At 39.5% G+C, this 15,751-nt stretch overlaps 1 protein-coding gene across 1 annotated transcript in view; it reads left to right on the top strand.

Moving 5' to 3' along the window:
- The first annotated feature begins 419 nt into the window (after nucleotides 1–419).
- Nucleotides 420–15,751, top strand: part of abcc9 (ATP-binding cassette, sub-family C (CFTR/MRP), member 9) — a 30,415-nt gene continuing 15,083 nt past the window's right edge. Inside the window, exons 1-23 of the mRNA XM_025057303.1 lie at nucleotides 420–680; nucleotides 1,900–2,088; nucleotides 2,203–2,344; nucleotides 2,423–2,544; nucleotides 2,634–2,800; nucleotides 3,369–3,470; nucleotides 3,842–3,982; nucleotides 4,057–4,245; nucleotides 5,574–5,738; nucleotides 5,922–6,077; nucleotides 6,166–6,300; nucleotides 6,420–6,582; nucleotides 7,456–7,496; nucleotides 7,600–7,742; nucleotides 8,447–8,555; nucleotides 9,418–9,525; nucleotides 11,052–11,124; nucleotides 11,216–11,321; nucleotides 14,147–14,248; nucleotides 14,323–14,407; nucleotides 14,489–14,569; nucleotides 14,978–15,115; nucleotides 15,564–15,744. Of these exons, the coding sequence (XP_024913071.1) occupies nucleotides 1,944–2,088; nucleotides 2,203–2,344; nucleotides 2,423–2,544; nucleotides 2,634–2,800; nucleotides 3,369–3,470; nucleotides 3,842–3,982; nucleotides 4,057–4,245; nucleotides 5,574–5,738; nucleotides 5,922–6,077; nucleotides 6,166–6,300; nucleotides 6,420–6,582; nucleotides 7,456–7,496; nucleotides 7,600–7,742; nucleotides 8,447–8,555; nucleotides 9,418–9,525; nucleotides 11,052–11,124; nucleotides 11,216–11,321; nucleotides 14,147–14,248; nucleotides 14,323–14,407; nucleotides 14,489–14,569; nucleotides 14,978–15,115; nucleotides 15,564–15,744 (2,794 nt within the window). The 5' untranslated portion in view covers nucleotides 420–680; nucleotides 1,900–1,943. The remainder of the gene's footprint in view (nucleotides 681–1,899; nucleotides 2,089–2,202; nucleotides 2,345–2,422; nucleotides 2,545–2,633; nucleotides 2,801–3,368; nucleotides 3,471–3,841; nucleotides 3,983–4,056; nucleotides 4,246–5,573; nucleotides 5,739–5,921; nucleotides 6,078–6,165; nucleotides 6,301–6,419; nucleotides 6,583–7,455; nucleotides 7,497–7,599; nucleotides 7,743–8,446; nucleotides 8,556–9,417; nucleotides 9,526–11,051; nucleotides 11,125–11,215; nucleotides 11,322–14,146; nucleotides 14,249–14,322; nucleotides 14,408–14,488; nucleotides 14,570–14,977; nucleotides 15,116–15,563; nucleotides 15,745–15,751) is intronic.

The following is a 15,751-nucleotide window of genomic DNA, read 5'->3' as shown; positions in this document are numbered from 1 at the left end:
ACTTCTCACTGGGTTAACTTTGGAAATCTGATCGCATGGATTTTCTGTGAAGTTCACGTAAATAACGTCGATTTAAAACCGGAAATGCAACTATCGAAAAACATTTTTGTCAGGATTTTTTAATCATAAGCATGGCAACAACAGAAAAATATTACGAATATAAAAAATGTGTTAATTTAAGAATTAGAGTCAAAATATAACATTTAATTACATTGTATTGAGTATTAAATTAGACTATCGTGCTGATATAATTCTATTTCAACAGTCATCTATCTTAAATTTTGTATTAAATGTTTTGTTTGTTCTTTCTATTTTTTCTGTTTTCATTATGTTTGTGGTGCAGTATATTAATTATTAGCAAATAATGTTGCCAATCTCATAAAATAGAAAGTAATATAATAGTATAAGTAGAATGCGACGCTCGTAAGGCTCTTAGTTTGAAGGTTTTTACCGGAAGTCTTTTATCGCTGACGTTAAATTGCAAGTCTCTGGCACAAACTCGGGCAGCAGAATGTTGAGCAGCTGATGCTTTAAAGAAGCTAAAAATAATCGAACATTTCACTCTTTAACAGACACATTAAGTTTTCGATTTTTTTTCGCTTTGATTTTTAATTTTTAAAATAATAACGCAGCAACCAAGGATGAATCGAGGTCACTGAGGAATATTTCACCTTCTTACGGTGAGAAAACTTTGTTGTTATTTATTACATTTACACAGTTGTTTTTTTTTTTTTGCAGTTTTATCAATAAGTGTAAAAAATATGGCTATTTTATAATAGAAATGACAAAGTTGTTGGAGCAGATTATTAGCAGCCAGCTAGCGCTCTGAGCTAACTGTTTTCTCTCTCTTTTTTCCACAAATGGATTTCATCTGCATTAAAACTGAAACATTACACACAACTTATATTTAAGGATAGAATTTTGGAAAAATCATACGTTTTTAAAATTATTTTTTAACATTATTTTTCTATTAAATTATCAATTCCTATTTTTTTTAAATTTTTCTATTAAAAGAAATAGAAAACCACACGTTTTATCATCACTTTATCACTATAGAGGCTCAATATTGTACAAAACTATATTCATATATGTATCCAAAACAACACGGCGTAATGCTTAGTTTAGTTTGAAATCCTGGATCTGAGCTCAGCTTTCTAAAGAAAATCACTTACTCAAGAAAGCACGTACTGTAGAAGGCATTTGACTTGTTTTTTTTTCTGTTACTATCTTAGGCTTGAGAGGAATAATTCAAAAGCACAACAGAGGACAGGGGCTAAACTGAGAAAGGATTAATTAACAGTGTTAAACAGAGAAGGAAACCAACAGTGAGAGAAATACACTATAGATGTGTTTTTATTTTCAAACCGTACATTTACACAGGAAGATTTGGATTGTTATCGAGGGGCGTGTATTAAGTCAAAACACATTTTCATTGTTGGAATGTACTGTTTATTTAATTGGTGCAATCATTAACGTGTAGGCTTAGGAGCAAATTTCATTCATTGATTCATTCGTTGGCTCACAGTCAAACATCTAGGAAAACATTTCGTGCCACTGTGTTGGAGGAGATTTCTTCTTTATTTAAAAATGTATTTATAAAATATATATATGTATATATATATTTAAAGTTTTTTCCCACTGAGTAAACCTTTTTTTGGTTAAAGTTTTTTAACCACTCACTTTCAAATCAAAGTTAAAATCACATCCATGGGCTCTGTGTGAGAGTAAGAATGAGCATGATCCAACCTGGAACTCGTGGTCAAAGGATATTACAAACTAAAGCTAACATCTTTTAACTCACTGGTTACGTATCTAAACGTGTCAACAAACACTAGACCAGCGCTTGAGTTTTTTTAAAAAGGAATTTGTCTTGGGTTTGAGGTCAATCTTTATTTCCAGAGACGGAGTACAGTGGCGTGTGAGGGCGGCGGTCTGCTGGTGGCATGGCCTTATCGTTTTGCGGCAATGACGATGAAACAGCCTACAGTGTGGAAAAGGGCGTCCTGAAAAATGGCTGCTTCGTCGACGCACTCAACCTGGTTCCTCACGTCTTCCTGCTCTTCATCACCTTCCCCATCCTCTTCATTGGTACCTGATAAAATTCTCCTTATTAAACTTTAGTTACCAAATCAAACGCCGATCACCACAGCATGATCCCGTTGAACATGCATGTTTTGGTGTTTTCTTCTTGTTCTTGGTCAGGTTGGGGGAGTCAGAGCTCCAAGGTTCAAATCCATCACAACACATGGCTTCATTTTCCGGGTCACAACCTCAGGTGGATCCTCACCTTCTCACTGCTGTTTGTGCACGTGTGCGAATTTGCAGAAGGAATTGTCTCCAACAAGTGAGTAGCCATTTGGGATTTCACGGTCGTTGTTGATTTAATTTGTACTTATTTAGATATTGTTTGTTGTGATTCCAGAATGATGGCGACCAACCACCTCCACTTTTACATACCCGCATTTATGGGTTTTGTGGCAGCAACGACATCGGTGGTTTATTATCACAACATTGAGACGTCCAACTTTCCCAAACTGCTGCTCGGTGAGTCACATAACCCTTCACAGGTGAGGAATACTCAGCTTTTTGGTTTGGTTTTGACAGGAAAATGAACTCCTTTTTTCTTGCCGTAGTCCTCTTCATTTACTGGGTCTTAGCTTTCATCACCAAGTCCATCAAGCTGTGGAAATACACTGAGTTAGATGTTGGACCGCAACACCTGAGGTTCTGTATCACCGCCCTGCTGGTGATTCTGTACGGGTTACTCATGGCTGTGGAGATCAACGTCATCAGAGTCAGGGTGAGTAATCAGGAGCCCAGGTTAAGTGATTTGTCATCAGTAGAACGTTTCGCAGTTGCCAGAAATGTATGTACAGTATATTTGAAAGTAAGCGTTCGTTAAAGTAAGGCTACGTTTCACGTGCCAGTTTGTAAACAACAATCCTATTTAAGGGAAACATATGAGTGAATATCATGGAGTACAGAAGTCGAGTCTAGTGGTTTTCGGAAACATATGAGTGAATATCATGGAGTCGAGAAGTACAGAAGTCGAGTCTAGTGGATTTTAAAGTGGGAGCCAACAGGGGCCGCTAGGGAGGCCTCTGAAAATTGGGGAGAAGATGAGAAAGACTTAAATTATTTGATATTTTCTTATTTTTCTTGTTTTGTTCTAATTGTTCTATTTGTTCTAAACCGTACAATGCGTAACCTGCTCTAGTCTCAATTCTCAAATTTCCAATGGTACTTGAACGCACCTCGTATGACGACGTTATAATCTGTGTCACTGCCCCTTAACTAGCTAGCTACATGCTAGCTAGTACAACATTTATTTTACATTTGTTCATTTTTGTTTGTGTCTCCCTACGTAGAAATATGTCTTCTTCGCGAATCCTCAGAAGGTGAAGCCTCCAGAGGATCTGCAGGATTTGGGAGTTCGCTTCCTGCAGCCTTTTGTCAACCTCCTCTCTAAAGTAATGAAAACAAACATGGTTGCCTTTATTCCTTCAATTCTATCTAGGAATAGATCACTTTTTTGGAAACGCTAAAACTACATCTGTAGATAATGTTTTTTCAATTAAAGTTGAAAATAAGTAAAAGTAGTTGTAAATTTACGGGCACAAATCAACAGACAAAGAACCTGCGGGTCTACTGCTGCCTCTGGTGGTACATTTGTGGTACTGCAGCAAATCTGAAGTTTGAAATTGAAGAAGTAGTGTAGTAGTGAGAACGAGTAAAAAGGTTAATGAAAAATGTAACTCTCCCAAAGTGAAGGAAAACAAATGTTTATCCCAAGGCACAATTTATTCATGAGATTTGTAAGAGGTTCTTTTCATCTTCCCAGGCCACATATTGGTGGATGAATCCTCTCATCATCGGAGCTCATAAAAGACCCATTGAGCTGAAGAAGATTGGAAAGCTGCCCATTGCCATGAGAGCTCTCACCAACTACCTGAAGCTCAAAGATGCTTACGAGGATCAGAGGGTGAGCTGGCATGAACCTGCAATCGTTTTAACTCCAACTGCAACGCTTCACCCTCTCCCTTTTTCTTCACACAGACGGCAGAGGATCCGACTCGAGCACCTTCTATTTGGCGATCCATGTACCGGGCGTTCGGACGCGCAATTCTTCTCAGCAGCACCTTCCGTTACCTGGCCGACCTTCTGGGCTTTGCTGGTCCGCTCTGTATCTCTGGCATTGTCAAGCACATGAACGTCGTAGAAAAGGACAGCGCATCGAACATGACGGTGAGTTGTAGGCACTTTAACCAGGGAGTAGAACTGCACTGGTCTGTGTTCAGGGACCTCATTCACTGCAGACACACAGCAGAAACGTCTGTAGCAACTGCGTAGTTTCTGTTTGTACTAGTGCTGACATTTGGAGTGTGTTGTTGGGCCAGAGCGTGCATGTGTGTCACCAGAGACAGAGAACAGAGCACAGCAGCATTTCTGAGTGACACGGAAAATTCTACACTCCCTTTACACACTGTCTGTTCTTTCTAAGCTTTTTACATTTTATTATTTCTTTATTTATTATAGCTATATTTTTTATAATTTTTTTTTTACCCTTCCTCATTTCTGTTTAATAACTTCCTGGTTGAATCCAATATAATATGATATACAAATGTGTACTAACTGATACAAGAGGAGAAGTGGATTATATTGTAGGTTAGTCTTTACCTCGTCGCTACACATTTATTTATTTATTTATTGTTTCACAGTCACAAAACAAATATTGAAAATATCTTTTCTTACTTTATGCTGACAATGGAAGCTCACAGCATAACACGTTACCCACATGCTAACAACATGAGCTAACAGGAAAATCTGTAGATTTAGGCTAGATAAGGGAACAGGACAACGCATAGCTTGAACATGAGCTAACATGAAAAGCTTTTACCTTTACGCTTCTAAAATAGAACAAGAAAAGACATGGCTTTTTTAAAAAAAAAAAAAAGACCAAACAATTTAAGCTAACAAGAAAGCCTGTAGCTTTAAGCTACTAAAATAAGGGAACAAGAAAACTGAAAGCCTTAGCAAACAATGTGAGCTAACAAGAAAGCCTTTACGCTACCAAAATAGGGGGACAGGAAAACACATAGCTTTTTAAAAATAACAATAGAGGAAACAACAAAGCATGTAGCTAAAATAAGGAAACTGACAGCTTAAACAAACAACATGAGCTAACATGAAAGCCTTTTCCTTTACGCTTCTAAAATAGAATGAGAAAAGAAAAGAAAAAAAACACCAAACAAACAATTTAAGCTAACAAGAAAGCCTGTAGCTACTAAAAGCTACTAAAATAAGTAAACTGACAGCTTTAACAAACAACATGGGCTAACAAACACTTTAGCTTTAGCTAAAAGTACAGCATGAGCGAACCCGGAGATCTCCAAAGCAGCATTGTTTTGTTATTAATGGATATTGATTGATCTAGAGTCATTGTAAATAATCATGCTAATTTGAGATTTGAATGATCTAGGACCAGATCAGATCTAAGATTGCTTAAAAATGAAATGTTCCACAGCGCTAGTCATTAACTTGAGTTTGTCTTTTGGTTTGTCTGTGTTTGGCAGGAGCTGCACTCCGGCGTCTACTTCATGTCTTCGTCCAAACTTCTTCAGAACCCCTCAGTCCTGGCCGTTCTGCTCTTTCTGGCTTTAATTCTGCAGAGAACCTTTCTGCAGGCTTCTTACTACGTTACCATAGAAACAGGCATCAACATGAGAGGAGCTTTGCTGGTGAGGGACACGGCAAAAAAAAAAACTTTAAAAGATGATTTGGTACATTTGATTTAGGTCTGGTTTGTTCTAATACAACAACAACAATAATAATAATAATATTTATTTCACTAAAATATTCAAATATTAATATTCAAATATTTAAACATTAAGGTTGCACATTGATTTTTTTTTTTTGTCCAGGCGATGATTTACAACAAGATCCTACGTCTATCCACGTCCAACATGTCCATGGGTGAGATGACCCTGGGACAGATTAACAACCTGGTTGCCATAGAGACCAACCAGTTGATGTGGTTCTTGTTTCTTTGTCCAAATCTGTGGGCGATGCCTGTGCAGGTCAGAGGACACTAGATACGACCGCGTATGGAGTTTCGTCCGTGCGCTGTTTGCCAGTGCTAGCATTGAGGTTCTTCTGTGTGCACAGATTGTGATGGGAGTAATCCTGCTCTACTACCTACTGGACTGGAGTGCTTTGATCGGAGCCTCCGTTATCGTCCTGCTGGCTCCTATTCAATATCTCATCGCCACAAAATTAGCAGACACTCAGAAAAGCACACTGGTGAGTCTTCACATCTGTGATCGTGTCAGTCACGAGTCACCAAGTTCTTGAACCCAGTGGAGGTAACTATCATTATCATTATTATTATTATTATTATTATTACGTGTGTGTAATTTCAGGAACACTCCACCGACCGTTTAAAGAAAACCACAGAGATCCTGAAGGGCATCAAGCTGCTGAAGCTCTACGCCTGGGAGAAGATCTTCTGTGACAGTGTCGAGGAGACCAGAGGTAAAGAGCTCGCCTGCCTTAGGACCTTCGCTTTCTATACCTCTATGTCCAGTAAGAGAAGCAAGAAGATTTGTGTGCTACTATGAAAACTGATGATGGTATTTCAGACTGTCAGAGTCAGGAAAACTATCACTTTCCTTTTAGTCGCATAAAAACGTAGCATTTGAGCCTTGACGTTTGAGTCTTAGTCAAAGTATGAATAGAAATACACGTCAGAGATCCAGAGATTCCTACGGTGTGACCCAGCTCAATTTTCGCTGTAAGTCGAAACTCAAATACTGTACACAAGTTCCTATGTCACTCACTTACGGCTTGGGCCGAGTCAGGAGCAGATAGATGGAGCGTTCGTGTGAACTCTGATAAATGACATGTAACAGTCATACATAAAGGCTAAAATGATCACTTTCTACGCCATCTATTAGGGAAATGTGGGTATTGCAGGGAAAATGCAGAAGTATAATGATAATAATATAAATGAATTATATAATTTGGAAAAGTTTGGCGGGCCGGATTAAAAAGCTGAATTGGCCGCATCCGGTCCCCCGGGACTTAGTTTGCCCATGCCTGGTCTAGGACATAAAAACATCAGAGGGGTCTGACTTAGGCTTGGGAGCCATAAAGAAAGGTAAAAAGATCCCAAAGAAAAATAACACAAACAAAAGAACACAAATGTAGCACAAACCAATCGTTGGCGTACAAAAAAGAGAATGTAAACAAAGCTGTCATCTGCATATACATGACGGCGTATTCATCGGCAGGAATATCCTTATAAATGTTTGCAAGATGTTAACGATGTAACCGTGAACCACCACAGGTCGAGGACGTCGTGAACAGACGACCCCCTGTAGTTTGCGTAGTTTACACTCATGCCACTTTAGAGAAATAGAAAATCACAAAATCAAATCATTTCTTTTCTCTCCGCAGTTTTCATGAATGCTGCCATTCCCATTGCTGCTGTTCTGGCTGTAAGCAGGAAATTATTCACTTTAAGATAAAACTTCTCACGACTTGGATTTTTTTTCCTGAAAGCTAAATCTGATTTTCTTCTCTTTTTGTTTTTAATCGCAGACTTTCTCAGTTCATCACTTCACTGATAAAACCGGACCCAGTCCCTCTGAGGCCTTCGCAGCATTGGCTCTGTTTCACATCCTGGTCACTCCGCTCTTTCTGCTCTCCACTGTTGTCAGATTTGCCGTCAAAGCTCTGGTCAGGTCAGCGTGAGTTTGTCTGTTGTCCTTTAGCTTCAGCTAAGCTTGAGCTTTTTTTGTTTTCATTTTTCATTACATTTCATGGTTGAAGAGTTCGGTTAGGAAACTGGACGTGGATTTTCTAAAAGCAGACGTTTCACCTCTCATCCAAGAGGCTTCTTCAGTTCTAACTGCTGGTGGGGAGTACAGCAGATATATACTCTGGACTGCTGTTGACTGACATGTTAGATAACACTATAATACATGGATGTTGTGAGATTTAAGATGTTGGCGAAGCCTAGCAGGACTTTTATAACGACAATAGTTTATTTACCGGCAGCTTTAAAAGATTTTATATATTTATTTGGGCCTGACGTTTGAGCCAGTTTTAATTTCTGACCCTGAATGCTCCTGAATGTGGTCAGAAAACTGAATCCGATTCAGGTCTAATTAAAGGAACATGGAAGAAACCCGACGGCAGTGAAGCGAAACTCTAAACTCCCGGGAGACCTGGTATCACCTCATAGTTCTGTGTGTGCGTTGGCCATTTTGGAATAGGTATTTGGAGGTTTAACATTTAGTTTGGAGAAGGATTTAAATTTAGATCATGATCGTGATTTAGGAGAAGATGAAGATCAAGATTGGGCATTAATAGGACACAGAGTGCAATATGTCTACGTTAAACAGAACAGTGTGTGTGTGTGTGTGTGTGTGTGTGTGTGTTACAGTGTCCAGAAGCTTGGTGAGTTCCTTCAAAGTGATGAAATTGGAGACGACAGCTGGAGAAACGGAGACATATGTGTTCCACTGGACATAGGAAAGAAACATCCTGGACAGGTGGGTGTTTCCAAGCACACGTAAAACCTACATCTCCTCGTGTCCGTAAATATTTCAGAACATTTTCAGGTGGTAAACGTTTCACTCGATCGCACATTTAAGCCGATGGAGAAATCATTAATTCTGGTTCCCAGGGAAACAGAAGCTGCTGGGCTACTGCTGTCTCCTCTGGTCAGTTTGAGTCACTGACATAAATCTGAGTGAAGACGTCCAAACAGTGAAGACAAAAAAAAAAAAAAATACATTTGAACTTACTGCTGGAGGCTAGATCAACAACCGCTGTGTCTCTGAGAGCCAAACACACTGGGTTTCTCTATGGACTGGTGGCATTTGTTTGGCCTGTGACCGCAGTTTGACCTCGGAGGCATTTTTTCTTCTAGAAATGTTTTTGGTACACAAATACAGAGTTAGTTTAACAAAAATATTTTTATTAGTATTTTTTTTTTTCTTATCAATTACTAGACAAATCAGGCGGCCGCATTTGAATTCCAGGCAACCCTGTGTGGGGTCGTTACTCCAAGGTTGAGAAACACTGGTGTAAAGAGTGAGACTCAGTCATAGATCTGCAGTTCTTTGCAAGATAGAAAGAAAGAACAAAATACTTTATTGAGACTGGGCTCAGAATTCGTTTTTGGGTTTTCTTTACTTTTTGTATTTTGTTTTCAATATTTTAAATTTTAATTAATTATTATTATTAATTATTCTTTTAATATATATATTTTTTCATGTTCATTACATATATATCATACATATCATAGATATTATACCTTGATTTTTCTTTACTTTTTCCTGGGAAAAAAAAGCCAAAATCCTTCATCTTTAACTTTTTTCTGTAACTCCAAATATCTGTTCTTCGTCACAGACCAAAGCCATCAACAGGAAGAAGCCTGTCTGGTACCAGATGGACAACTATGAGCAGCCCAGCAGAAGACCCCTGAGACCCTCGGAGACTGAGGATGTTGCTGTGAAGGTCAGAGTCCACGGTCGTGTTAGGGAGACACTCACGTTTGATTTGATGAGGGTTTTTTTTTTCTTCAGATTTTGGAGGATAGATGATTTGTTGGTTGGACATGAGTTGGATGACTGGTTGGTTGAATAGGTAGTTGTGTAGTTGGTTATTTGATTAGTTGGTCATTGGTTTTTTTCTTTTCTGTTTGTACCATATATTTGATTTTCAGTTGAAACAGTTTAGTTGCATTGTTGGTTGAATGGTTTCTTCAGGTCTGATCCACAGACGAGTCAATTATTTGAATATATTTTTGTTTTATTTCATTGCCTTCACGTTCATGTCGTGAACGTTCCTTCTGAGAACAGTCAGACGAAGTCTGTGTCCACTTCACTGACTGACTGTGAACAGATGTTTAGTGTCTTGTCCTGTCACCATCGCTGGTGTGCACGTGTTACTCAGTGTGTGTACGTGCATGTTTGGACACAGGAAGTGAAGGATTCACACGAGAATCTGTTGACCCTCAGACATGTCTTAGGGGTAAATAAAACAAAACGAAAAAAAAACAGGGATTTTCTCAGGCGACACTTCCTGTCTCATCTCGGTGGAGTTGGGAGACAACAGGAGGTTGATTATTATCATTGTCATTATTATTAAATTTAAAGAAAATGCAAGATATTAATAATAATATTGTCATAGTGGCAGTAGTTGTAGTAATAAAATATCATTGTCATTATTATTAAATTTAAATATTAAATATACAATAATATTGTCATAGTGGTAGTAGTTGTAGTATTAAAGAAGTTGCATTGTTTCACAATTTAATTTAAGTATAATTTAAATACGTAATACTTAATAAAAAGACTATAAAATAAAAATGATAATTATTTCAACTGTAGGTGTTTATTTTGTGATATAAAACCCCTCTAGATTTAAAAAAAACATTTTCTCACCGACACAAAATTGTCCTGCTTCCTAAATTAACGTCTTTCCTCCTCCTTTTTTTTTTTTAAACTGACTGATTTAATTTTCCAAAATGTTTGTTTTCTCCCTAAACTCCTGCAGCTCGGTGAACTTAGAAAACACCGACATTTAGTGTCCTTGATCTCTGGCGATTTTCTTTTTTTTGAAGCCTGTTTTTTGATGAGACCCAGTCAAGACTTCGAGCTGTTTTAATAATAAAGGTCGACTTCCCTCTGTGTCTCCCCTGGTCGAGGGGGATCGGGGGTCCCGGGGTCTGAAGGGAGCAACAGAGTGAAAGCTGCAGGGATTTGTTAGAGAAAATAAACACGAGGTGAAAAAAAAATGAAATTCAGGAATGTAAACGGTGGGACAGACGTTACTGTACCATGAGTTTATTTTACATCCTCCATATGAATCGCTTATACAATACATTTTTTTTATTTTTTTGTCTCCTGTTACCTAGTTTAAATATCATGTAAAATAAGGTTTCGGTAGGTTAGTGTTTCATTGAGCTGATTGGTTGATTTGTGCCTCCTTTAAATGGTATGGTATTCACTCAGGTTGTTTGTCGTTGCTGTCGTTGTCAGGTGACTAACGGATTCTTCACCTGGGGCAGTAACCTGTCCACGCTGTCCGACATCAACACCCGTATCCACACAGGTACGAGCGGCCGAAATAGTCATGTGATCAAGTTTGACCTTAAACCAACCAATGACAACGTCAGGAGCGTCAACCCTGTGTTCTCCTTCAGGTCAGCTGACGATGATCGTGGGCCAGGTGGGTTGTGGGAAATCCTCTCTGTTGTTGGCCATGCTGGGTGAGATGCAGACCAATGAGGGACGAGTTCACTGGAGCAAGTAAGACATTCCGTTAACGTCACTCGGTCCACAGGGTCGTCCCCTTTGGGTTCTCAATAAAGGAAGCAGTGACTAAAGGTGGAATCTGTAAATCTGCCTTCTAAAAAGATGGAACCTTTGACCTTTGACCCCTGACGGAGCTTCGAGCGATGTGAAGATATCTGTGTGTGTGTGTGCGGCAATTTCCTACTTTTATGTGTGTTTTCTGTCTTTACTTCTTCACTGCTCTCTCGCACGTCAGGCTGCCTGAACCTAAGACGTGTCATGAAGGATACTTCAGGTACCTTTCTGAAAAAACAAAAATCCTCATGGTCATTTTCATTTCACCATCTAGACTAATTTATCTGCAGTAAATACAGTGGTTTCTCTGTCTTTATCTTTGTGTCGACAGCGACTTTATCTCGTCGTAAAAAACATAAGACATTTTAGTTCTCGTCTTCGTTGTTGTCATTTTCATCTTCCTCTTATTTGGGTCTTATACAGACAGGCGAAATTAGTGGTTTCAGCAAAGGGATGGCTCGATCCAACACTCGGGATCGGAAACCAATCGGACCAAAGCGCTCCCGTCGGGGTGAGCCGACTCTTCGGCTCTGCCAAAGAATCATACATTTATTTAAAAGAAGCTGGAGGTGAAGACGCTCCAAAGAACATGTTCAGTGGTTCAAGCCAGGTTCACACAGCGACAGAGACACTAAAGACTTCACTTAACGGAACTAATGGGTTCTGTAGTGCAGCGATTAGCACGAACCGCCTTTCACGCTGAGAGCAGAGAGTCCTGGGTTTGATTCCCAGAGGAACCACTACTTGGTGCAGCACGCCTGAGTCTAACACAAGAATTTCCCCAGTGCGGGATAGAGATAAATATAGAGATAGAGATAGAGAGTTCTTAAAATAAAATTTAAACAAAAAAATGGATTGATATCGGTATCGACAGATACTTAAAGTTGCAGTATTGGTACATCTACACTGGACGGGATTGATATCGGTATCGGCAGATACTTAATGTTGTAGTATTGGTATTTACACTGGACATGAAAAACTTGTACCGAGCCATCCCTAGTTTCAGCTCATAGCTGCTGGTCCACTGCTCTCCTCTGTGGTCACTAAGATGAGAATAAACTAAAAATATCTCTGCCTGATAAAATACATTTAAAAATATTATTTCTGATTTTTTTCTGCTGACTCTCTGTCTTCTGTGTGTGTCTTCGATCAATATTATTTCTGATTTTTTTCTGCTGATTCTCTCTTGATTTCTCGTGACACTGAGCTCTTGTTCTTTCTCTGATTCACTGACCTGATGTTGACAGTTGCACAGAGACGCATGAGTTTGACGAGGACGCCCGGAGGTACAGCGCCCTCTCCTGCCCGCCTCCTGCTCCCTGCCTCAGCACCTCTGTGACCCTGTGCTCGTTCGGCTTCTGTTCATTTGTTCACATTTGATTTCCCTATTCTCGCCATTTGTTCTCGTCGTTGTTGCTAAAACAGTTGCTGTAGTTGCTGTTGTTGTTGCTGTTGTTGTTAGATTGATGTTTGGTCCAGTTCGGCTCATCATTAACTTTATTCATCACACACACCTGACATAGAGAAGAACCCATATTGCAGTGGTTGTCTGCTCCTCGCCTTGATTTTCATAAATCTGTTCAGGAAAACTGATCTAATGTTCACTTTTTTTTTAACATTAAAGCTGAAAAATGATGTACAGGCCTGTGACGATAACACATTTTGCTTTACCAGAAATTATTGCCGATAAACAATATTATTGTCAACATTATTTTGACACCAAATTACGATAATATATCATTACTACGCAAGTACACCCTTTCCGATGTCGTAAACATTTATTTCTTATGAGAATCTTTTACGATTCTTAAATTTCCGATGGTACCTGAACGCCTTTCAGACACGCCATTCAATTGCGAAAACATATAACAGGTTTTGTGACCGTTTTGTATTTACTTTGTTGACCAAATGTCTAACTTTCGTGACGAAGGCTCTGCACCCAGAGGTTACGTTTTTTTTCCCACTCGGGAAAACTAGGCCGTGTAGTTTTAGGTCGACAAGAAAGTTTGTTGTGTTGCCTTTTTTTGTTACCACTACATTTGAACCAATCTGGCTGCTGCACTCTGGGTGTGTATGCTAGCGCAGTGTTTCCCAAACTTTTTTTCTGGGAACCCATATTTTAAAAGTCACAAACCTTCGCGACCCAAGTCAATGGACATTATTCGTAAACTCCTGGAAAACATGATGTAAGATGACCCAAAAAAAATTTCTTGCGACCCACCTGAGGGTCGCAACCCAGTCCTTGGACTGACAAGAAGGTTCACTCCGCTTATTCTGCTTTGTAACAATCGTACCCAGGTGCTGAGACTGATAAACATAGTGAACCCTCTTGTCGTCCAGACTGTTTGGAGACGAGAGATAAGTCAAACGAAAACGCATGCACTTCGCAATTTATCAAGGGCGGCGAAATTATCGACTTTTCATTCATCGTGCAATTAATTGATTATTGATTATCGTCCCAGGCCTCGTTGAATACGGTAAATAGTTCGGGTTGCCAGATCTCATACACCTACTGTACACACTTTTCATTAGTTACCTAATGAAACTGGTGTGTAAACAAATAAGACTGTAGATCCTTTGAAGTATTTTAGTATAAATACATAATTAAGAATGTGATTTTTTTTCTTGTGACAAGAATCATTCATGGCGTTTTCTTTAGATCAGAACTCCTGCTCTTCAGCTTTATGAAAACTCAACCTCTTCTTCAGTTTGTCTCACTTAAGTCTCTGCCCCCCCTCCTGTTTTTTTCCCCCACGATGCACCAGTAAGAACAGATACTCTGTGGCCTACGCTGCTCAGAAATCCTGGCTCCTGAATGCCACAGTGGAGGACAACATCACCTTCGGAAGCCCCTTCAGCAAACAGAGGTGGAGATGAAGACTTTGACTCAGTATCAGCCGTTAAAACAAAACCGTTTTACTTGATGTTACTGTTTCCTCAGGTACAAAGCTGTGATCGACGCCTGTTCTCTGCAGCCGGACATTGACCTGCTGCCTTTCGGAGACCAAACTGAGATCGGAGAAAGAGTGAGCCTGTCGCCTTATCTTTGTTTTCGTGTTTAACTCTTTTTAGTTTCTTTCGATGTTCTCACACTATTTGTTCCTTAGGGCATAAACCTGAGTGGAGGTCAAAGACAACGGATCTGTGTGGCCAGAGCTCTGTACCAAAACACCAACATCGTTTTCTTGGTGAGAAAGGTTTCTTGAAACATTGAAGTTTTTATTTTTTAACTTCTGTTTTTATGGATTTTACTTTGTTGAAGACACACTCCAAGCTCAGAAACAAACGATTTGCATCACTTGTTCATAGATCATTGTTTCCCCAAAGACTGGGTCGCGGCCCTCAGGTGGGTCCCAAGAGATTTTTTTGGGTCGTTTCGCATCATGTTTCTCAGGAGTTTAGGAATAATGTCTATTGACAAAAATATGGGTCCCCAGAAAAAAAGTTTGGGAAACAATGAACTAGTGGATGTAGAAGAAGAAAGACCGAGAAAGATAAGAGTGAGGATGAAGAGGAGATGAAGATAATGGAGGGCATTAGAGCAACGGAGAGTAGGAGGCGGTTTGAAATTGTTTTTTTCTTCTTCTATTTTTCAGGACGATCCCTTCTCAGCCTTGGACATTCACCTCAGTGATCACCTGATGCAGGAAGGAATCCTCAAATTCCTGCAGGATGACAAACGGACCGTTGTCCTGGTCACACATAAACTTCAGTACCTGATCCACGCGGACTGGGTCAGAACCAGAAACACAAACACCTTTTGATTTTGCACTCTATTTGTAAACAGTTTATAGAAAAGTAATTTGATCTAAGTAGGAATGTCTGATATTAACTGTTTGCCGATAATGTCGGAACATTTCATTTACGATTCCGATATCTAAAGATACCGATATGTGCTGCCGTTCGGGTTAAAGGCAGAGTTCACATTTCAGCGTGTGCAGAGGTGTGTCGTGTTACCCGGACAATACTGTGCACAATACAAATAATGGTTTCACTTTCAGTTTCGCTTTCACTTCAAAACTAATTTTGCGTTATTGGGTTTTCATTAAAAACCAGATAACGATTCTTACCGATATTACATAATTAAGCTAATATCATCTGATAATATCGGTCGGCCGATATTATCGGACATCCCTAGACTTTAGTGTAAAATATTTAAATATTGTTTTTATCTTCTTCCAGATCATAGCGATGAAGGATGGCTCCATCCTGAGAGAAGGAACCCTGAAGGACATTCAGACCCACGACGTGGAGCTTTACGATCACTGGAAAACCCTGATGAACAGACAGGACCAGGATCTGGAGAAGGTGAAGGGACCGTTGGGCCTCCTCTATAAATGTGTTGATCTGCAGATGCGATCACTCCTGTG

This window comes from Cynoglossus semilaevis, chromosome 8, assembly GCF_000523025.1.
Source record: "Cynoglossus semilaevis isolate Cse_v1.0 chromosome 8, Cse_v1.0, whole genome shotgun sequence".
Classification (NCBI taxonomy): domain Eukaryota; kingdom Metazoa; phylum Chordata; class Actinopteri; order Pleuronectiformes; family Cynoglossidae; genus Cynoglossus; species Cynoglossus semilaevis.
This window is presented reverse-complemented; position numbering and strand designations above follow the sequence as displayed.